The sequence below is a fragment of the Scomber japonicus genome, chromosome 3 (genome assembly GCF_027409825.1).
Source record: "Scomber japonicus isolate fScoJap1 chromosome 3, fScoJap1.pri, whole genome shotgun sequence".
NCBI lineage: Eukaryota > Metazoa > Chordata > Actinopteri > Scombriformes > Scombridae > Scomber > Scomber japonicus.
This window is the reverse complement of record NC_070580.1, coordinates 17,041,596-17,064,921: the sequence shown is the minus strand read 5'-3', so window position 1 is coordinate 17,064,921 and position 23,326 is coordinate 17,041,596. Positions and strand designations below refer to the sequence as shown.

At 40.1% G+C, this 23,326-nt stretch overlaps 3 protein-coding genes across 3 annotated transcripts in view; 1 reads left to right on the top strand and 2 right to left on the bottom strand.

The window, feature by feature from the left end:
- The window catches only part of LOC128354948 (inositol 1,4,5-trisphosphate receptor type 1-like), a 70,250-nt gene extending 64,382 nt beyond the window's left edge, over window positions 1-5,868 (bottom strand). The window contains exons 1-3 of the mRNA XM_053315067.1: window positions 5,736-5,868; window positions 4,690-4,790; window positions 2,512-2,582 (exon numbers count right to left, since the gene is read on the bottom strand). Of these exons, the coding sequence (XP_053171042.1) occupies window positions 2,512-2,582; window positions 4,690-4,781 (163 nt within the window). The 5' untranslated portion in view covers window positions 4,782-4,790; window positions 5,736-5,868. The remainder of the gene's footprint in view (window positions 1-2,511; window positions 2,583-4,689; window positions 4,791-5,735) is intronic.
- Window positions 5,869-6,386: 518 nt separating this feature from the next.
- Window positions 6,387-13,325, top strand: sumf1 (sulfatase modifying factor 1). The gene is made up of 9 exons (XM_053315720.1): window positions 6,387-6,685; window positions 7,872-8,045; window positions 8,172-8,246; window positions 10,756-10,838; window positions 10,983-11,105; window positions 11,227-11,341; window positions 11,711-11,824; window positions 11,919-11,978; window positions 12,970-13,325. Exons 1-9 carry the CDS (start codon window positions 6,437-6,439, stop codon window positions 13,069-13,071), a joined length of 1,095 nt encoding a protein of 364 aa, XP_053171695.1. The 5' UTR covers window positions 6,387-6,436; the 3' UTR covers window positions 13,072-13,325.
- Window positions 13,326-15,832: 2,507 nt separating this feature from the next.
- On the bottom strand, window positions 15,833-17,980 carry LOC128355594 (leucine-rich repeat neuronal protein 1-like). The gene has a single exon (XM_053315902.1). It carries the CDS (start codon window positions 17,978-17,980, stop codon window positions 15,833-15,835), a length of 2,148 nt encoding a protein of 715 aa, XP_053171877.1.
- Between the last annotated feature and the right edge of the window lie 5,346 nt (window positions 17,981-23,326).

Below are 23,326 nucleotides of genomic sequence, written 5' to 3'. Positions count from 1 at the left end.
GTAACGCAGATTTTCTATAGTACATTTTTCGTCAAGCCCAAGCTAAGATAAACCCTGATTACATCATCAGTGTTGTATTCTCAGACTTTGGGAAGCTACTCCAGCGGCATGGACATTATACAAATGTTTTCACAACATGGGTACGGATGGGTAAACTCATCTATGCATATAAAAACTGTGGAGTTATCCTTTTATGTAAATCTCTTATCTTGCATGATGCTTACTGTACATCCCTGCAAAGATGTTACAGGTTATATATGGCTACACTGTAAAGTCTTCTATATGATCCTATAATGCCCATCTTCAACTCTTTCAGCCTTTTGGAAGATGTCCAGAGACCTCTCACAGTAACATGAGGGCCTCTTCTGATCAAGTCCAGCTGACATGGTGGACGAGTTACCAAAGCCACTTAAACTGCAAATGTGCAAGGACATTACAGAAACGCTGATTCAGTTAAACAAAATCAACTTACATCTCTGTGCTGTTTTCATTGCATACATTTTGAAAAAATGAAACAATTTGGCACAGACTTGTAGTGCCTTTTGGCAACTTCTCCTAAGTGCACCCTACCTTGTGATGTCTTTTATAAGTGAGTCAATGGAAAAGGGAGGATGGGAGGATGGAAGATTAAATGAGGCAAAGTGATTAGTGAAAGCCTTCTGTATAAGTGAGCCAATACTGTAGGTAGCTTCCTCTCTGCAATCACATGTTTGCTGCCAGAAATAGTAATGCTAACAATAGTAATTCAGCCTACAATCAGTTAAGATATTCCATGACTTAAACTCAGCCAGAACTGCATTATCTCTCACTGGTTCCATATAATAGATACAGATATGCTGTCCAAGATAATTATAGATGTTACTATACAATTCAAATTGACATTGTATCATTTTAAAGCTGGTGCACAGCGGAGAGAGATGAACACAATGGAAACTGCAAAATACCATGGATGTTTATGCTTGGACTATGATTTGGATTGGATCTACAGATGTTAGAAAACTATAATGGTAGAATTAATTTTTCCACCTCTGTGCAAGTTTACCACATGGCAACAGAGAAAGACTGAGAGAGACATGTCTTTCATGATGCTGCAGGCGTGGAGTGATCAGTCTGCAGTCTGCAGTCTGTGTTTATCATGGTGACAGCGACTGTCTCCACGGGGAGATAACCTGTCCTAGACTTCCAGAGACCCACCAAGCAGCCAAGCAGTGTGGGCACTGCTCAGATCAAAGCTTTCTACTTTCTAAATAGAGGGCAATCTTCTGTCTTCTCTTGAGACAGCAGATTGCATCCCAAATGAAAAGTGTGAGCAAGTGAGTGTGGAATGTTCGCTATCCAAAACGCTTGGAAGCCAAACTGAAAAAAAACACTCTCAAATCAAGTTGCTTAACATGGCAAAGGCCAACAAACTTGAGGAGTCAATAGAGAACATGTTGTTTCACAGAGAGCCATAAAAGAAATGCAAGATAAAGATTATTTCTAATACATATGTTCAAAAATTATTCTTTGTTAGTATAGATCTAAAACTATTAGACTTTTGAAAATCACAATCTCATCTCATGGTAAAATTAATCGCAAAAGTCCCTACATTTCCACTGGAAACTGGGAAATCTCAATCTGCCAATGAAGATCATGTAATATGATCGAAAGCATCACACTTGTCTTACAGGCATGAGAGAAGAAAAAAAGAAGCGTTTTCCAAACATATTCAAATATTCCTTAGAAAAGCTAAAAAAATGAAAATCTAAACATCTGTTTCTCCATGCCAATTAAGTGGTATGACTGAAAGCTCCAGAACAGCTTCTAAACAGACCTAAAGATGAGACTGTTTCAAAGTCAAGACTCAAATGCAATTAAAGTCAATTTTAGACAAACTTGAAATTCAAAATGAAAATAATAACAAGATTTTGGTCCTCCATTTCTTTTCAATCTATTAAACATAATAAGCGATAAAGGAAAAGTGCAGTCATTCATATTTAGTATAATAATCTGCTAAATGTACTACACAAGCTTTAAATACACTCATATTCTCTGTACAACGTCTGTACAGACCTCTCCCCAGAGATATAAACCTCTAGCTTGAGAAGCGAGGGTCATGAGTTCCACTTCCTGTATGGGCTCTAAAAATAGCGAGTTCACCCAAAGAGGCAACTCAAGGCTTTTGTTTAGAAAGCAGCTTTTCAAGTGTGTTGTTTTCCACTGAATCAACATCAGCTTTCTCTTCATCTGCCTCTACCTCCACAGACGAGGTGTGCGGGCGAGCACACGTGGCTCTAAACACATGCATGGATGCATAAGCATGAATGCGCACACACACACACCATTAACACTGTCAAAGGCAGCCCTGTTTGAAGTCCAGTGGGCAGAGATATTGTGGCTGTCACCAAAGAAACACGGCATAACACATTCAGCAGCTTCTCTCACAGAGCCCACAGTATAAACAGACAGCAGTTAATGTGAAGATGTCAGGCCTCAGGAGCACGAGGGGATTCAACTCTCTCAGCCTTTTACCTCTGAACTTCTTTGGAGGGTTGTTGAGGTCCCCCGCGTCAGGCTGGACGACACAGCGGTCATCCACCAAGCTGTGGATAGAAATACAAAACAACATTGTTAATTACATGCAGGGGTAGCAACACAGCCCTGGTAATCAAACTGCGTTCAATGTATCATATATTGTATCTTTGATTTTTGAAAACAAGTTATCAGGCTCTGAGAGATTGTCACAATATTAAATACAAAATGATTAACTGATGAACTGAGAAAAAACTTTGGCACATCTATTAATAATTCAAATAAATGTAATCTGGAGTATACAGTACTGTAGTACACTGTAAACAATATACTGTAATATTACTAAATAAAATCAAACCACACCAATGATGACACAGTCAGTTAGTTTCCAGAGTTTTTACAATATAGTAGAGCTGCAAATAATGATCATTTTGATACAGATGAATCTCTGAATTGTTTTTTATTTTGTTGACTAATCATTCAATCTGCTGAATAAGACCATTTTATTCACAGCCAAGGGTGACACATTTGTGCTGGAGCACCCCTAAAAGGGTCTAAAATCTCCTCTATTCAGAATATCATCCCTGTGTCTGATGATGTGATGATTTGGGTGTGTGTTAAACATAGCACTGGGCAAAAGTACCCACAACAAAAACATCTGCCAATACACTTGAATCTCTCCTTTTTTCATTGAGGGCTCTTATGTAGTTGCAGCGTGTTTACTTGTTCACTTCACACAATAATGAAATAATTGTGGGTTAGATGACCTGTGGGCAGGCTGGAATTTCTGGTGACAAATTTAGCTTTTACTGGCTTAGAATAACACTTGTCTGGATACAGGCCAAATCCCACATCCATTTGAGGCCTTTTTCCCGGAGAATGTCTACAGTTGTCCAAACAGACCTGTCTACTCCTCCAGTCTGTACACCTCAAGGAACAAGGCTGCAGACTTTGATACAAAGCAAGACGATATCCGGGGAGCATTAAGTAGAAATGATACAGTACATGTATACATTCAATGCATGTGTGGAAGATGATGCACGTAACTTGTTAATCCCTCTCAGAGTGGTCAGTGAGTAACACGTTTAATAGCCATCTTTGATCAAAATGGAGAGGTCCAATCTCACTGTGCTAGGCAGCATTTTAACATTTCTAACCTTTCATTTGCTAACAGACTGTTCTCTCCCATTACCAAACAGGAGCTGGGAATGCTGCTCAGCTGGAAGAGTTTTCTATCTTCTCAGTATGCCTTCTTCCTATAAGGGCAGGTGACCTGGAGAATGCTGCTGAGTTGGTGGTTATGCGTGGAGAAGACGGCTCCAGGCCAAAACTGTCATGACACTTTTGTAAATACAGTATGTGCACTTGTATGTGTGAGTGTGTGTACTGTACGTGGGAAGCGATGGAACTCAGGAAAAGGCCACAATGTCTTTATAGTGACTCAGTCTTTGCTGTAGGTCATTCCATTTTTCATGAGCAGTGGGGGGTGGAGGGTGAGGGAGGGGGGGGGGGGGGTCCTGGTCACTGAGTTAATAATCCTGACAGCTTTATTGATGCTAGACAACAAACAATCTTGTGGCTCCTATCCGCAAAACACTGATGCGAGATCTCTCTTATTGCACTTTTTGACATATAGCTTTAGAGAGGAAGGTTACACGCAACAAGTGTGATTCATTATTGTGTTGCATTATTGTGTTTCAGAGATATTTTAAGAGCAATGGTCCAATCACTAGTCCATTCTGCAGACCCTACAGATAAGAGTACACCATCAATATTACTTTCAGAAAATCTGCCCTTTTTTTATTAGCCCTCTGCTCCTGCCTAGCTAACAACACAAACACTATATCATTAAGCGTGCATTTGCCGACCTGATATTTCCTTTTCTCCCAGCACTACCAGCGGTTGTGTCAGTCATGGCCTGAGGACCACATCAAAGGCCTCCCAATGTTATCACAGCTCTGTTCTGTGCGATAGACTGCAAAATTACATCCATTTATCTCTCCTTTACAAGGTACTCGCATTCTGTCACTGACGGTCGAAATTGATACCTTGGTCACATGCAAACAAACATACATCAGACACACTTCTTTTCCAAACATGGCTCAGCTGCCTTGTGGAGGAACAAGAGTGTGAAAGCAGGCCCACACACATAATGTTCGGCCAATGAGATGGACATACCCCAAGGTGCTGATGAAACCATTGGTGGAGCCCTCTGCATACAGGGAGCAGATGTCCCCAATGTGTAGGAAGCTGGACATCTTATCCGACATGTTTGACACCTGCAGCAGAGTAGAGGAGTAAAATGAGCAGAAAGTCTTAAAACATTGTGTGTTGAATGTTAGAAATGTTATCACCACTATACTCTAAAAAGCAGCAGATACATTTGTGTTTTCTATTCTGTCAATATCATGTTTCTAACATTTATGATCTCCATTTGCACACATGTAGCCATCTTCAACTATGTAACCCCACTAATGGAATCCCATAATTATTGAGCCTTCATCTGTGAATATCAGGTTACTTTTGCAGTATGATGGTAATGCACTCTCAGTATCGGTATCATGTAGAAAAGAGGGTTCCCTGAGAGGCCATTACACTGATGCTACTGTCTGCCTACGTGGATTTGCATCATTTGCATAGAAACTGCAGGAAACATTCTGTTGTTTAATGTTACTGTTACCTGTTGGCGGCTGAGGTCTGAATAGTTAATGATTAGGAGCAACAGCAGCTAACAGGAAGCTTTATGCACCTGCATGCACCAGGTCATTATTGCAGGTCCACTTCACTCAGGTTATCTGCCTGTTTTTGAAGCACTGCATTTCACTGAGCTCGACAAATCACGAGAAAGTAAACTCAGAACGGTGGCCTTTAAGTGACTAAAAACCTCAAACATTACAGCCAAAAAAAAAAGTGATCTTCTTCCTGCTGTGACCAAAAATACACAATTGAAACTTCCAAACCCCGTGTAATGGTAGCAGCGCTGCACCCGCAATCACACAGTTTCACAGCAGTCATAAATTATTAGGCTATTATCATTGGTGTCAAGCTGATTTTAAGTCACTATATACTGTGTGCACTACAAGCACTGGCCTTGTTGAGCCTGGGAGCAATTTGTTAGCCATTTAAGGACAGCGAACTAAATCTGTTTTTTTCTCTCCGCAGCGAGAAGATTAAAGATAGGAAGAGAAGATGGTAAACTGTATAAGTTATGCGCTCAACTTTACCTCGGTTGTGGTAAACGCTCGGATGTTCAGCTCTCCTTGGACCAGCTACGACAACATGACTGCGGTTCTGCTCTCCACCGGTCGATGGTGAAGTCCAGCCGTCAGCGACTGTAATAATCCAGTTGTTTTTTTTTCTTCTTCTCTTTTTCTTCTGACAGCTCTATCACCTTTCCGCGCCTGGCTGTCGGTGCTCACCGGGGCTGTGTTCACTGAGGCAGGCAGCACACTGGCTGGCTGAGCTGCTGCCTGGCTCGCTGCCACTTTTTCTCAAGCGGTCGTAGTGTTGATATCTGGGAAATGATGTCCCAGTCCATGTGGTCCTATCCTGACACAAAGCAAATCCAAACTGTAGTATCACTCCCACTGCGGCGCCTTGATTTGGTCAATGGTGTATAAAAAATCTCTGAGCTGAAATAATATGTCTAAACAACACCTTTTGTAGGTGTTTGTTAATATTTGGAGTGGTATTATTAAATAATGCTGTGTGTGTGTCTTTTTTTAAATCAACATTAACCTCACTATCATTCCTCTCCTGTGTTTACAAGCTTAATCGAAATTGTAAAATAGTTACTAGTAATACTCACTCCGGGCAGGAAAGAGTTACATTTTTGTGACGTTGCAGCCAGCTGACTGACCACGTGATATCGCGGAAGTAAAAGTATCAACAACAATGAGCAGCTGTTGAGCCGTGTTTTGTGAAAATGGTGCTTCGTTGTTTGGTTTGGTTATTTATCATTGGCTGCGTGAGCAAAGGTTTGTGTCCATGCGGAGCTCAGTCTGAACCCACAGCGAGCTGCGGCTGCGAGAAGCTGAAGAGACCCGCTGCAGCTGTGGACGGTGCGGAGGAACAAACAGCATCCGTACTCACTGACACAGCTGGAAAATACTCCAGAGGTGCGAATGAGAGGGCGTCTCAGGCTCAGGGATATGAGAGGGAATTACACAGTCAGGTAATCTATCACTGCTGTCGGGTGAAAACTGAGAATGTCCCCTTTTTTATTTTTATAGTGTCCAGATGGAAAGGGTACACAAAGAAAGCCATTGAGTCTTTTTTCTGGTACATTTTATTTGTCATACAGGGCAGACTGGTACATACTTTTGGTTGTTATGTCCAGTTTATCAGCAACACAGTAGTGGAGATCAACACTTCATTCATTTCCACCTTTCAGTCAAACCTTCCCTACATGACCTATTTAACTAACTATTTCACTGACTTCTCTTGGTCAGTTTGGGTGTATAATCAGTAAAAAATGAAGTGTTCAACTGGAATTAAAGCCTATCACTTCCTGGGCCTCATTATTGGATGGTATGGCTTTCCAAACTGTTGTATGTATGGACTGCATGTTGTTGGCTATGCTCTTGATATTAGTGGACTATAATCATCTGAGTTCCATCTCTTAGTTGTCCATGAATAGATCCCAAACTTATCTGAGTCTGAGGCTTTTACTCCCAGACCATCCTGAGAAAAAACAGTGTGCTTTATACCCTGTGTTTACACAGCGTCTCCCTTAATAAGCTCTGCCAATCAAATGGTTTATTTTTGGTTTAGGTTGTAGACGGTTAAGGTCATTGGCAGGGTTTACCTCTCCCAATGTGGAAGGCAGGAGTTTCTGTTTAAGACTCTTAACACAGAGGTTTCCCGTGTGTGGAAAAGTTCAGGCGATTTTCATGCACAATACTAAATACACTCAGAGAGGCACCTTCTGCTATCAAGTAAGACAGTTTGAAGGGAAACTTTATAAGAATTTAATAATAGTAGGCTATAGTTCTTCTATGTGTTCTGACTTCCACATGATCTGTGTATTTAAACAGTACTTATAGTCAACTGCCAACCTCATGATTACGTTCAGTCTTAAGTTGTCTCCATATTTGGTGAATTTACTCGTTATCATTGGTATATGCATGACTGCATAGCAACATTGTATGCCTTTGATTTCGGTAGTAGGTATTGTGCAGTCAGATAACTCAAAACTATCTTTCCACCCAGATGAGATTAAGTGTCTAGCCTTTTTAAAGAGCTCTTAATCCTTTTAGTTCTGTAACCTCCTTCTTCACACATCAGATTCATAGGATAATTCGCCTGTTTGCATGCTGAAGATTCAAATTATTTTTAAAAAGTTTATTTCCTGCGTACAGATGGTGCAGATTTCTGGAGGAGAATTCCTGATGGGAACAGACAACCCAGGCATTCCTGCAGATGGCGAGGGCCCACCGAGGTTGGTCCATGTGGACTCCTTCTACATGGACATCCAAGAAGTTACTAACCGACAGTTTCAGAGCTTCGTCCATGCTACAGCTTACGTGACTGAGGTATAAGTAATTTACTGTATGTTAATAACTGATGAAAAACCTTTATTGTTGGATACATTGAAAATGAAATTAATAAGATAAACATTTTTATAAATGTTGCTAAAGTTTTTATCCCTGTGCTTATAGGCAGAGACATTTGGAGACTCATTTGTTTTCGAGGGAATTTTGAGTGAGACTGTCAAAAGCCAAATCACACAAGCAGTAAGTATATTTGTTCAGCAAATAATTTCCTCTCATGCTACATCAGTATGAAGTATTGTTAGTGACATTATTGTTAGTCATCCCAGAATCAGCCTTATTAAAACACAAGTACACTTTAAATCAAGAAGTCTCTTGGCTAAGTCTTTCTTGCCCTAGCGTCATTCATCTATTATACCCTTGTCTTACCGATACTCCAAAAAAAAGTCTGCAAAAGAAACAAATGAATCTACAAAAAGAAAAGGGGGGGTTCTACTTTCATGGAAGCAACAATTCTCCTGGGTGTAAAACAGTGTGGTATGTTTTGTACAGTTTGCTGGCTACAAACTGACAAGGCTGCTCTTAGTCTGGAGGGTCCAGACATGGAGCAGTTCAACTCCAAGTCTGTAGTAGACAGGTGGCTTGTGGAAGCAGACAGAAGGAGTTTGGAGTGAACACACACACACAAACAAATGTTCTTTCTGTCAGTTCTATTTTAACGATCTCTCAGCACTGTCTCAGTACTTGATACAAGACTTTATTTTCAAGGTCATCCATACTCGCTGAAATGTTTTTAACATCATCATCATCATCTCCCTATGTACTCTATAATCTATGGCTTTACACAAAATATGGCAAAATCTTTATTTATACACCATTCATTTACTGATCCAATTTGTGTAAAATTTTATATTTTACGTAATTGTTTAATATATCAACATTACACATTTATAACTAATGGAAAACTATTGAATCTAAAGGGAACATCACTGTTGTGCATATCATGTATATAATGCATATATCAACAAAATCATTTGTCATCATTTTTTGGCCACGTGGCCAATGAAAATGAGGGTCAGTCAAACTTTGTTGACCAAGCTGGCCAGTGAGGATTTTTTTTTTTTTACATTGGACTCTGACACACACACACACACACACACACACACATAATGGCACATACCCACACCGCACACGACCATGTAATCGCTCACAGATGGACACTCACTCTTTGTGATTGCCATGGAAACTCTGAACATTCGTGGCCAGGAGGAGAAGTTCACACGCTTTGTTTTTCAAGTTGGACAGACTATGTTTGCTCTGACTTTTTTCTTTTTTCTTTAAATTGCTAAGCTGCTTCTGCATTCTTAGAAATGACTTTTAACCTCACAGTTGTGCAGTAAGCAACATACCAGGAAGGAAAGAAAGAGAACATATGATAGAAATGGCATTTTCCCTTAGTAATGAAGCAGGCAGGGCATTGTAGAGTGCACTTGGTTAGAATAAAGTAGTTATCTAATAACATGCATATTCCTAAATTAACAATTTAATACAGTTTGTGTCTGCCAATAGCAAGATGTACACAGAGATAAATGAAATCCAATTTTTAAATTAGGGAAGATATGACAAAAATGCCTACAGATCATGTGGTGTAATGTATTTAGGGAACAAGAAGAACAAGTTGAATGAAATTGTCCTGTGTCTTATTTGTCTCTGTCATGGTCCTATATTATGTTGATGGTCCTCCCACCATGATATATTTGAAAATCTTTAGAGTAGCTAATATATTTGCACTGAGCCTTTATCTGGAGAACCTACAGAGCATTATCCTCATGGTGTGCATATGTTTGGCTTTAGGTAGACACAAAGACATATACCATCATTATTTAAGAGTCTTGAGAATGTTCACTGATTGGCCATAAGAGGCCTGAGCACGGCAGGCCTTCTGTAGACGAAAGCCAGGCAACAGGGAATTTACTGCTTCATCTCAGCTGTCATGTGCAGCCTGGTCATGTGGCTGAGAAGGTGCTGTGTACCCATGAATACAACAATACTGGAAACCATTAGTAACCCTTCAATTGTGTAATGACTGATCAGATAAAATTACTGTTCATGAACCTTGAAGTATTTATGTGGAAGACAAATAGAGAGAACTCTGAAATCAATCATTAGTTTATTCCATTCGAATTAAAAGAATACCAATCCGTATATGTCACTGAAATTGACCAGAAATGCTGCAATATGCTTCTGTAGACTTTATTTTTCTAAACTGAATTACAGTAATGCAATACGAAAAAAACGTGTATATATTCATTATATATTCATGTATAGAATGTGTTAGTCAACCCTGTCCTCTGCATATTAGGACACAAGTTCTCATACACATCACACCTTATGTCCTTTTATCTTTTCTTCACTTGGCACATTAATAGAGGTCACCCAGGGGATTTTAGATGTATATTTAACAGCATGTAGCAAACTACAGGCTAATTTACAGTAATTGTGTGCTATGTAAGGTTTTAAATGTATATTCAATCATTAATCCAATACTATATTAACATACATGTATGCTAAATGGACTGTAAATTACACAAAGGTTTGGCATGGTGGATTTGGAGTGAGAAAATGATTGCATTTTGTGTTTTCCACAGTTTTGTTCACATTGTTGTTATGCTGACTGTGAACAGAAACAGTGAACTTGGTATTGAAAAATACATTGTCAGTTAACACGTCATTTCTATCACATTGTTATTAGGTGGCTGCTGCCCCCTGGTGGCTCCCAGTAAAAGGGGCCAACTGGAGGCACCCTGAGGGTCTAGACTCCAACATCACAGACAAGTGAGAAGCTCCACAGCTAAAAACTTAATATTGACATTGTTTTAAGTCTTTAATTATTTTCTGACAGTTATATCTTATGGCAAAATTAAACAATGGTTTACCAAAAATTAGCTCAGTAATTTACATGAAACCTGTTTTTTGTAGGCTGGACCATCCTGTTCTACATGTGTCCTGGGCGGATGCTGTCGCCTACTGCTCCTGGGCTAACAAGAGACTTCCTACAGAGGCTGAATGGGAGTATGCCTGCAGGGGGGGCCTGAAAGACAGGTCGGATATTAAATCATTATATAACATACAGACACATTATTGTGCCTTTGCATGTGCTTAGCTCTTCATATGTCTTTATCTTTGCGTTGGCAATTTCCTGATAAATTCTTCCTGCATGTAGACTTTACCCCTGGGGAAACAAGTTGAACCCAAAAGGACAACATTATGCCAACCTTTGGCAGGGGGATTTCCCCAACCATAACACTGGGGAGGATGGATACGTCAAAAGCTCACCGGTGAGAGACAGTGAGAAAGAGATACTTTGGGTGTGTTAAAGACGTATCATATTTTAGGTTAGGAAGGAGGAAGGGTGTTTGTGATGATTAACCATTGTCACAAAAGTAGAACCTGATCTATAGTTGCCTTACTGGCTTTAGAATATACAGGAAATGAAAAGTGCTGGAAATGAGACTTCACAGATCACAGCTTTCCAAGATCAAATGAATAACTATTAGATGATATTAATCTAATCTCATTCTCCACAAGGGGGACCTTTTTAAAGCCCTAATTTATTAATCATGTATGTAGAGTATTCTCTCAAATTCTTTAAGGATATGAGCTACTGGAAGAAAATAATCTCTGCATCCCTAACCCTAACCCTGCAGGTGATGTCTTATCCCGCCAATGGTTTTGGTCTGTATGACATGGTGGGGAATGCATGGGAGTGGACCTCAGACTGGTGGACTGTGCATCACACCACGGAGCAGCAAGACAACCCAGTAATAATACATTACCTGTAAACCTTTGGTTGTGATCGCCAGGAGTTTTAAGGTTTCATTTTTTTTAATATCTCCTCATTATTAACTTTTTCAGAAAGGTCCTCCCTCAGGCACAGACAAGGTGAAGAAGGGAGGTTCATACATGTGCCACAAGGTAAAGAATACAAACATGTCATCATTTTTATGCAAAATATTGTCTATATGTTATGATTGTGAAACGTGAAAGTACTGATCTAAATGCTTAATGACATATTAGAACTATTAAAATAGCATCCTGGGTGACTAGATTTTGTGGGCATTTTCTTTCTTTTTTAAAGATTTTTTCCGGCATAGACGCCTTTATTTAGTAGTAGACAGACAGAAAACATGGGAAAGAGGGGGGGGTGTGACATGTAGCAAAGGACCTCCGGCCAGGATTTGAACCAGGGTCAGCTGCGTACGTGACATGTGCTCTAACCACTCGACCCCCCCCCCCCCCCCCCCCACCCTTTGTGAGCATTTTCTGTTTAAATCGGTGAAACCTAAATATTTCTGGCTAGAGGTGCATCCCCACTTTATAGCAGGTATTGAATCTAGTCCACAACAGTGCACAACAATTTCTAGAGAAGACGGGAAATGTAGCTCTCTATTATTCTCCACCTGTTTGATTACATACTTCCTGATATGTTAGGCAAGAGTAGTTTCTGTGCTACTGCATTCACTTGTCACTTGTGTATTGGCTCTGCTTGTTCTGAATGTTTCAAGACACTTAAAACTGTGGAATTCTCATAATATCCATGTAGGGAACGAGAGAAGTTATATCAACACATATGGTACATTTACTTTATCTGCAACACCATTTGAGCTTCCTACTGGTGACCAATCCAGTTTGCTTGCCACTCGCATTGGTTGCCATGAGAATGCAAGTCCAAAGTACAGAGGTCTGGAAGTTTCGTATGAATAAACCCCATATGAAGGAGAAGAGGACTACAGTCAGGCATGCTTGGAATATGTACAAAATGAACATAACCTTTTCTCAACAGCAAATAAAGTGACTAAACTAAACTGATTGAATTGTCACTATTATTTGTGTTTTGAAATATAACAAACTGGTTTTGCTTATTTATTGACAGTAAATCTCCCTTTCCTATCTCTCCCTCCTCTAGTCGTATTGCTATAGGTACCGATGTGCGGCCCGAAGCCAGAACTCTCCCGACAGCTCAGCCTCTAATCTTGGTTTTCGCTGTGTCTCTCAGGAGCAAAGATGACCTGACTTACTTGACTTGAACACAGGGTCCCTTAATTCAGCTGCTGCCTAACCCAGTATTGGATACAGAGTGAACCCATCAAAGCAGTATTTAAATATGATGGACTTTTTTATTTTTATGTGCCATTGCGTTATCATACATAAGAAGATGATTTTGGACTCAAGAATGTCTGTGGCTAACATGTCTCTTACATGTTATAACTTTACATTTTTCTAGACTTATCATAAGATGATTAAAAAGACTGTTGTTCCTAAGTCTCTGCTCTCTTTATGTCTTAGAGCATAGTTGGAGAAAACATTATTTCTGCTAGTGTCAAAGTACGTAAAAGGAAGATCAGTGTGGTCTTGTATTGTTAAAGTGAAAAAAAAACAATCTCACCATCTTTGCTGATAATGAGAAATGTTTTCAAAGAGCTTTTGGGTAGTTGAGATAAAGGGTGAAAGTCAATTCTTGATGTAAAATATTTCTCTGAAATTGCTGTGTAAGATAATGTCATATAATATTTTCAAATACAGATTGTGCATGTCTGTGTTATAATTGGAGGTTCTTTCTTTCTTGCTTGCTTTCTTTCTTTCTTTCTTGCTTTCTTTCTTTCTTTCTTCTTTCTTTTTCTTTAGTTTCCTCAGTTGTATCTCTGTTTATTATGGCCCATGAAAGTGTAAGAACCCATTGTTTTGGTAGTGATCATCATCATTATTATTATTATTATTATTATTATTATTATTATTGTTAGATGGCATTGCATTTTTGAGGGCTTAGGATACTCAAAAACTCACAAAACTTTGCACATGCATCAGTGGTGAAACTAGATAGAAACTAGATAGGTCTTGGGCCCGAGGGCAGCCACTACAAAGTTTCTAAGTCAACGCCCCACCTTTAAATTTTACATGCATGATGACATACAAAATTTACATCTCCAGACTTTAAAAAAAGGTATCTTGGAGCCATACTTCAAGCCCAGCAGGAAGTCAGTGATTTTAAATCGACTGTCCGATTTTTGTGCAGTTTTAGGCCATTTACAGGTGGTGTACTTTAATGAACGTCTCCTAGAGAATTAACCAAAACAACTTCAAATTTGGTAGGTGACAAATAAAGGCAGTTACAATGCTAAATTGCAAAGTTTTGAGGTTTAAACATAAAGTTATTATAAGCTAACTCAAATGTACATTGTCTAATCTTCCTTAAATTTTTCATTCTTTCTCAGTCCAGACCTGAACACATCTACAGGTCAATATTGAGTTATAGTAATAGTTCCACAACAGAAGTCAGCCTTATGTGACAAACCTCTTTTAATTTACATAGTGTCCTTCACAATATACAGCAACATGTTGTAGTGAGTGTTCTATAGCACCACATAGTCAACAGAGGAAGTGATAGATGCCTCTTGTCTAATGGTCATGGACATGTGTATTTGTCATACCCTCCGCTAAAGGATAGTTAGTAATATTCCATTTAAGTAGTACTGCCTACAGGTAACATGGACTTAAGTCTAAATGAGACATACGTCATCAAATATATATAGACACTGTCCAATATGTCATCTCCAGCACTACATACTGCACACAGTGTCCAATAATCCTGAAAATTCAGATCTGTGTCAACAGACCTTCAGTACCTCGGTTGTCAGTCGCTCCAACGCATGAGGAGCGAGGGCCCATTCATTACTGCTTGCAGCTTTAATTTTGTGTGTAATTTCCCTGCCTAAACAGACTGAATTTTGGCAATACAACAAAACAACCAAACAAAGCTCTTTTTGGTGTTGACATAACACGTTACAGTAAATAGGTTTAATATGTGCTATCCACCAGAGGGCAGCACATACTTGTATATTATATATATATATACGTGCATATTGTATGTTTAGACATATATTGAGATATGTCTATTGAGAAGTAAGGCTTACACAGTATAAGCTCTGTCTGTGAGGATACTGTGATGGTGCCTGCCTAAACTGAAATACAGTATTTGTAGTAGAGGGAAAAAAGAAAAACTGTCTGCAAAAGAACCAAAAATTTATTTTGACTTTGTCAGTATACATATTGCATAAGAAAATAATAAACTAAGCAATTAACAAAAAAAATCTAGCAAAATAAGTAAGTAAAGGGGCAAAAAGTTTCTAGTGTACCTCGGTAAAAAAAAAAACCCTCAAAGATACAAATGTTTTCATAAACATTTGTATTTCTAGCATTCAACATCACATCTATCAGCAAACTAAAATACTATTCTCTTGCAATTTAAGTCAGAAAGTTCAAAGGTATAGTTGATACAACATTACTTCACAATTGCTAACATTCAGTAGACAGTTTAACAAGTCTAAACCCTGCTGTCAGCTTTTATTTGAAGTTCATACAAACTCCATAATCTATCAGTGAACAACAGATTACCTGTTTTACAAAACAGAGAAAGAAACACTGATCTCTACTAATGCTGCAAGAAGACTGTCGGCCCCTACTGCTGTATTAATAACCCGAACAAAAGTGAGTCAAAAAATGCACCACAGAAACAGCATAGCAACTAAGACAATCTGGAGGCTAAATACAGCTGCCATCTTGGAGAGTCCAAAACAATTAGGAGATAGAAAGAATCAAACAAAGGCGATACGCTATACTAATAAAAATCCTGTCCTTGATCACTCTGCCTCTTATTAGCAAAGCCGGGAATACAAAAAAACATTTGCAACTTTATTTGTCTTTTACCCAAAATGGCAAAAGTGTGTCTTTTTGTGCTGCTGGAGAGGCAGCCAGGCCTCCTTACTAAATCCTCACCACATGTAATAGCTACGTGTGGTGTCAACAGGAGAGGGCTTTCCCTCTGTGCTGCCATCTTTGTCCTTTTCACCGTCAGCCTCCCACAGGTTGATGAGCGGTGGGTAAAGCTCATTCAGGGGGATGGAGGAGGTCTTAAGCATGTATTTCTTCAAGGAATGGTGGTAGTTTTTTCTCTTCCATCTGCGAGCCATGTAAACACCCACAGTGGCCAGACTAAGGAAGGCCAGCATGGTTGCCATGACAGCCAGAACTGCAGCACTTGGATGTTGGTCTGACAGGTTCAGGGCAAAGGTAGCACCACGCGTTGTCACATTAACGCAAGACTTATGTGTTTGCAGGTGGATGTTGGAGACGGTGAGGCATACTTCATACTCTGTGGCTGGTTGAAGATGTGTGAGGTTGTACTCATGAACATCAACAGGGACGCGTGCTGTGTAGGTGATGTGAGGGTTGTCGATCTTCATGGTGGCTGAGGCCCACTTCAGATTGGAGGACATGACATTTGAATTGACTTTCCAGGAGACCAGGATGGAGTGAGACTCAGTCTGCTTGACATAGATTTTCATCACCTGGGCAATGTCGAGTAGGGTCCCATTTACCCGGACTGTGGCGACCCGTGTGTCCGCCCCCTCTGTGTTTTGGGCTACACAAGTGTAACGACCAGAGTCTTCCACCTGCGCATGGGACAACCGCAGGGTCCCCTCACTGCTCAAGTGGTAGCGCTCTGACACAGTATCTATGGTGATTTTGGACCCAAGAGGAGTCACCCAGTAGATCTCAGGCTCTGGCTCAGACATGGCCCTGCAATCCAGACTGACACTCATGCCCAGCTCGAGGTTCAAGTGGCTGGGGAAAGTGTCATGGGATATCATGGGGATGCACTGCTCTGGTGATTCCAGCAGCCTCAGCTCGCGAACTCGCTGGCCTCTAAGTTCTGGTGGAGATGTGCACAACATGGCCAAGGGCTCCATGAAACGCACTGTGGTCCTGTTGGAACTCATCCACTGAATGACACAGTCACAGCGCAATGGGTTGCTATGCAGACTGATCTCCCGTAGATTAGGTAAAACCTCCACAGTGTGCTGGTAAAGGGCAGTGAGGGCGTTATTGTTGAGCATCAGGCTCTCCAGGGAGGGCATGTCCCTAAAGGCCAGCCTGTGGATATAAGACAGTTTAGGATTGTTGGTGGCCTCCAGCTTTGTCAGTTCTGGCAGGTTGTCCAGAGCATAGCGATCAAAAGAAACTAATTCCATCATATTATTGATACCCAACTCCTTCAAATGTGCCATGTTCCTGAAATCTCCTTCCTGGATTTTATGAACTGGATTTTTGTTTAAGTCCAAGAATTTCAGATTGGGAACTTTCTGAAGGGCCAGTTGTGGGATTCTGACCAGTTTGTTGTCATAGAAGGAAATGCTTTCCAGGTTATCCAAACCCACAAATGCATTTGCTGGAACATCAGTGAGATCCATACCAGCCAGAACCAGACTTCTCAGGCTTCCTAGAGGCTTAAAGTTCATATCTAGAAGGCCAATGACCGGATTCTCTCCAATCATGAGGATCTCCAGGTTTGGTGTTTCTTTAAACCAGCGACTATCTATGACATGGAGTTTATTGGAGTTAAGGTGAAGGCGCAACAGGCTTCGCAAGCCTGCAAATGCCTGAGGGGAGATGGAGCTTATGTGGTTGTGGTTGATGTAGAGCTCCTGGAGGTTGGATAGGTTTCCCAGACAGTGGTCTGGCAGCTGGCTTATCTGGTTCTCCTCTAGATGCAGGGTGGTGAGGTGGTTCATGTTTGTGAGGCCAACAGCTTCCACAGTGCTAAAGTTGTTCTGGGATAGGTCCAACTCTGTCAAGTTGAACAGTGCCTCTAGCTCTCCACTGGTATGAGAGATGGTGTTACTTTGCAGTAGCAACACCTGGGTGTCTGTGGAAAGGTTGGTAGGGATGTGTGTCAGCCTCAGGTCATTGCAGTCCACTGTAGTTGCCTCTTTGTAGGTCGACTGGGGGGTGAACCAAGGGCGGATCTCACATACACACAAATGAGGACATTCTTTGCCATGTACTGGCAACAGAAAGGAAAGAAGCAACCCCATGCACAGCCAGATTAGAGGAGTCCAGGGCAGAGAACTGAGCGCCATGATGTCTGCTCTCTCTGCTCACACAAAGCTTAGATGAGAGGCAGTCTTCTGTAGAAAGGCCTGGAGGAAGGAAGGTTCATGAGCATTAGTCTCTTTTGGTCTTAGGTGGGTGCAATTGGTACTATTTTATAAGTGGTGATTTCTAATCCAGATGAAAATATTTGAAGGAAGGTCCAAGGGACATCTGGTCTTCACCACTGCTGACGGGGTTTTTTCTGTTATTGGGGTTTAAATCTAAAAAAACATAAAACAGGATTATTATTAAAGCATACAACATACAAAATTAGCTCTTTACAAACATGCAGTGAAGACATTAAACTGAAAAAAACATCTGAACAGAGAAAGTGAGAAAGTACTGGAGTTATACTTGTTTTTTTTTTGCAGGGTAACAAATGAGGAACATGGCAGTTTTCCAGAGTGCTACCCCATAGACATTTAGGGGACTAAGTTGACATGTCTAACAGAGCAGAATAAATCTGTCAAATTTTTCTCAGCTGTCATGTAGACATTCATTCCTACCTTTTAATGAGCTCCTACACAGACAGACACAGTTTGAAAATAGAGAAAAGGTTACTTCTGGATGTTGAAAATCTGTCTCTAACACTCGTACCAAAAACTGCTTCAGTACTATATGTTAAACAGGCTCATGGGTGGAAATTACTTTGTGGTTTTATAGCAAAGATAGTGACCTTCTTTAACAGCTGTTAACAGTAAGGTTTTGTGAGCGTGTATTCAATAAATTCTATGTAAAAAACAAAATGAAAGTTTGCAAAAACTGGGAAACCATTTCAATGTGGAGTCTGTCTTTGACAGATCTGTACTTCATATTAAAGAGAAAATTGTAATTTCATTGTTCAGTTACCAAAAACTGCTATTTACCCTAGCATACACATGATTTAGCAGATACATGTGTGATGGAATTGCACTAAAATAACCTTATCTAAGATTATTAGGTTGATATCAGCTCTGTTTCTCTGATGGCGTATCTGTCTCCTCAGACATTACAAACATATTTTACTCTTTGGGCAGGATAGATTATCTGCATACCAGCCTGGTATCAGTGATCCTCTTGAATGTGTATGTGGGGTAGGCACAGCCGGCTGCTCAGACTGTGAGCCCATTACACAACAGGCTTAATATACTGGAAGCTCTTCACTGCAATTCACTCATTATGATACATGCCCATGGAAAGCAGTCATACACGTGAAGTCTATGCACTTTTGAACTGCTAGCACAGTGCTGTATGCACACTGTCCTTATTGAGGTTTGGTTAAACCAGAACAAGTGAAGAGAGACTGGAGTTAATGACACTTGGAAACATCTCTAGGCATGACAACATGTCAACAAAAGCAATGGGGGTGAACAATCATTAGTTTCTTTAAACAAATCCAAAATGTATTCATTAAACTCTTTAACTTTCTTTTAAAAATGGAGGAATATAACTGCATACTCGTTTTTTGACAAACATTTTTGTGTGCAGGCTGTGTTAGTGTTTATGTGCAACTGAGTAATGGGAAGTTGTCAAAAATAGCAATCATCTAAACAACTAAATGGAATAATCATCTTCTACTATATATTAATTTGTATTAGCAAGAGAGAAAGAGATTCTTGGCTTCTTCTCACTCATGAAAACTAAATGCCACTGCGTCTCAGTATCTAGTCTGACTCACACTCATAAAAATTCACATCTATCCTCATAAGCAGACTGAGAGTGAGTGTGTGTTTGTGTGTGAGAGAGAGTGTGTGAGTGTGCAATACAAACACAATGTTGGAAGTATTTTGTTTCACATTAAAACTGACAAATATGACTCCAATATTAATATAAAACAGATAGTGTTTTCTCATCTGTTCACATGCTGTCTGTTCATGCCCCTTCCACCAGTTTTTCCTCAACATTTGCATGTTTAATATCAAAGCAGCTCAATAAATATAGAATAAAACAGATGGAATTCAACCACCACAACGTATGAAGCAGAATATACTTTGAGCTATCAGGGAACATCCATGTTTGTTTCTCTTTTATTAAAACCAACATGGTGCCTGGCATCAGGTGGCCTGTCTTCGCAATGACCCGGTCACACTCCAACTGATCTGATTCCATCAGTGTGACTGAAATGTGGCAGCAGGGACCTGCACCTTCTCTTGGCTAGTATCTGACTGAGAGTAACTGAATGAATATGTAGCACATGCTTCTGCCTTGAATCATCCATCAATTAGTTTCTCAAATAATCCTTTCATATGTCTTTCAATTTGCTTGTAAATTTACTGTGACACGATATAGAGAAATTTACTTGGCAATACATTTGTCTCTCTATCGTGTTTTTCACTGCTTGGGTATGAAATCGGAGGAGACAGGCAGAGTAATCACTGCTTTCATGCTGAGGCCATAAAACGCAGACACCTGGCACCAGGTTTCTGGCAGCCCAACAGCACTATGGGGGTCTACATCCGTTACCACCTATCTCTCACTGTGTGTATGTGTTGACCTTATTGACCTAAGGAGGCTCTGCTGAGCACATATGCTCTTTTTCACTGATAACCTGCTTCATAATCACTGTGGTACACAAATTCTTACTTACAAGCTGCCCAGTCTTACAACTGTACTGTTACCTATTGTTGGCCACAGATCAGTTTCACTGTGTTTTCTGTAATTAAGCTTCCTTAAGCCTTACTTTAAGTTTTACCTCATAGCCAAAGATATGATCCCTCACTGACTTTCCACCTGTGAAGTACATAAAGATTTCCTGGCCCCTACTAGTCAAGAAATTCAAGTTGGCATATAGCCTGCAGCTCTAACCTCTTAGCCTCTGTTGCTCTGCTACACTGTGTGTGGAATAAGAAACCAAAACCTAGACCTACATCTCTACAGTTAACTTAGTACAGCAAATAGCTTTCATATATAAGTGATTGTTTTTGACATACCACGTGTCCACATGTTTGGACCTTTACAGTCATTTAGCCATCCACCATCTATCTATTTTCTACCTGAGTCAACATTCGTTCCTGTATCTAGTAACTTAAAATTCCCTGTAACTTTCCACCTTTTACATAACGTGATAAAGTAGCTTTAAAAAATCTTTACTTGCATACATGCATGTGTGTGCAGGTGCTTAAAAAACAGATGAATGCCAATATAAGAACAAAGAAAAATTTTCTTTTTACCTACAGTAAAATGACCCTGATTTGGAAAACTCTCCACAAACCACTTCTTTTTCAATACTGTACAAATACTGTTGATTCCCCTATACGCATTTCTTTTCAGGATGAATATGATATGTGCATTGTGAGGTGAAATAGCAAAGTTTATTCTACCATTCTGTGTGAATGTCCTGGCTATGCCTCTTGTCTCATAACATGACAAGAACACCAACAGAGGAGAACTGAGATCCCAGAGGATCGTTTCCCTGACAGAGTGAGGTCTATTATAGCATCATGCTGTACAGATTGACTTTGGTGGGACAACACCTTTGTGAACTCTTGTTCTTTGGGATGTGACAGAGATTAAGTCTGAGAATAATTATCTTGCTGCCATAGCAAGACTGGACCCATGGTGTCCCAGTACCTGTATCATGAAATCTATTGCTAATCTCTTGGCTGGTGTAGCAGATAGTAAATACACTGACCATATAACATTATGAATATAATTGGATGCAGGCATATGTACTCTATCTACATCATACACATCTCCACAAAATACACATTCAGTTTCCCTGTATTTTGACTCACACACTGCAACACACATGCATAGACAGACCAGTGGAAGGAAGCACAAAAATCCCTCAACAGCTTGGCAACTGACTGTCTGAATTGAAACCTCCAGTATGAGGGATTTACTCTCTTTGCTCACTCAGTCCTTATGAGGTTTTAATCTTATCCTACATTACACATATAAAACACACATGTACAACTGTATATCCACATTCACTGATATTTTCACTTCCAATAAAGCTTCATTGGTCCTGAGCACCACAGAAAGCAAGATGTAATTGTGGGACATAATGAGATGTGTCTCCTTCATGCCAAGGACTCATAAATACATTTATAAAACAGGATCTCTGGACAATACAGGGGCCGATGGAGATAATCAGAGACACTAAAGAAACACAGGCCTGCAGTCAGATGAAATGCAAGCATTAGTGTGCAGGCAGCGGTCACTGTTCTCAGCTGAAGATGTAAGAAAGCCTCCTTGTTTTAGGGACAGGATTTATATTGATCAAGAGCACATCTCAACATTCAAATTCAAACATGTTTTGAAGCGATTTTGGTTTCTTTGATTTCCCACCGTTAAGAATTTAGATGTAATGCTACTGACACTACACTTTGCCATGTGCCTCCGGTGCAGCCAAGAGGAACCTCACTTGATAGCACACTACATCATTTTTCATAGGAGGCAATGCTTCCCCCCTCTGTTTCTGAGGCCCTTTTCTCTGGCTTGAAAATGTAAGCAGTGTTTCTGAATCAGCAGCCGCACAACAGGCTCACAGACATGCCGTCCCCATAGCAACGGCTATGCCACCAGCATGTCTGTTTCATAACCAAATGAGAAGACATGAGAAGACAGCTATTAGTTCCATCAGGCAGCTGAAGAAATATGCCAATGAGAAGTGCCACCAATATAAGAAGGTGAGTACAACATAAAACCACATAAAATAACAGAGCATGTTTGTATGATATGGTTGCACTTATTCTATGCACCATATCAGTCTTTTTCCAAACCATATATATATATATATATATATATATATATGTGTGTGTGTGTGTGTGTGTGTGTGTGTGTGTGTGTATGTAGTATATTTCCAGATATTTCCAGATTTCTACAGTAAAGCTATCTGGTTCAATCCAAAGCTATCATGTGGTGCTGGAAAGCTGAGTACTGAGTATTGCTGCCTGATGTTTTCTCCATGTCCTCACTGTGCTGGCCGGCCTGAGAGACATCCTATTCCTACTCTATTAGTATGCAAGAGTCTCACTTCACATCACACAAGGCTTTGGTGCAGCTGCTGATGGCAGAGGTGTAGAGCTGAGGAGGAGAACGATGCATGTCCACTCAGTCAGGAAGAAGAGGGAAAGTAAAGAGGGAGAGGATGAGAGCTCTGCTTCAATTGGAAGGTCACAGGAGGAAACTACTGAACTGAAAAAACGCAACAGGGCTGAAGGTACAATAAGAAGATTCAATACTATGTGTGGAATTAAAGAAAAGTATCCTGCATAGTGTAACAATGTTTCTTCAGACTCCATTAAGGTTCAAAAGTCACAGTGTGTCAAATTGTCTCTCTATTTCTATTTACTGCAAATCCATACATTAGCTTTATTTCCCTGTGGATTTCAGATGGATCTTGACACAAT

Bases quoted from the DNA above. Each gene is read 5' to 3' on its own strand.
- sumf1 (XM_053315720.1), top strand. From the start codon at position 6,437: ATGGTGCTTCGTTGTTTGGTTTGGTTATTTATCATTGGCTGCGTGAGC. The intron at 10,839-10,982 runs GTGAGAAGCTCC...TGTTTTTTGTAG, and splicing joins GACTCCAACATCACAGACAA to GCTGGACCATCCTGTTCTAC. The intron at 11,979-12,969 runs GTAAAGAATACA...TCCCTCCTCTAG, and splicing joins GTTCATACATGTGCCACAAG to TCGTATTGCTATAGGTACCG.
- LOC128355594 (XM_053315902.1), bottom strand. From the start codon at position 17,980: ATGGCGCTCAGTTCTCTGCCCTGGACTCCTCTAATCTGGCTGTGCATG.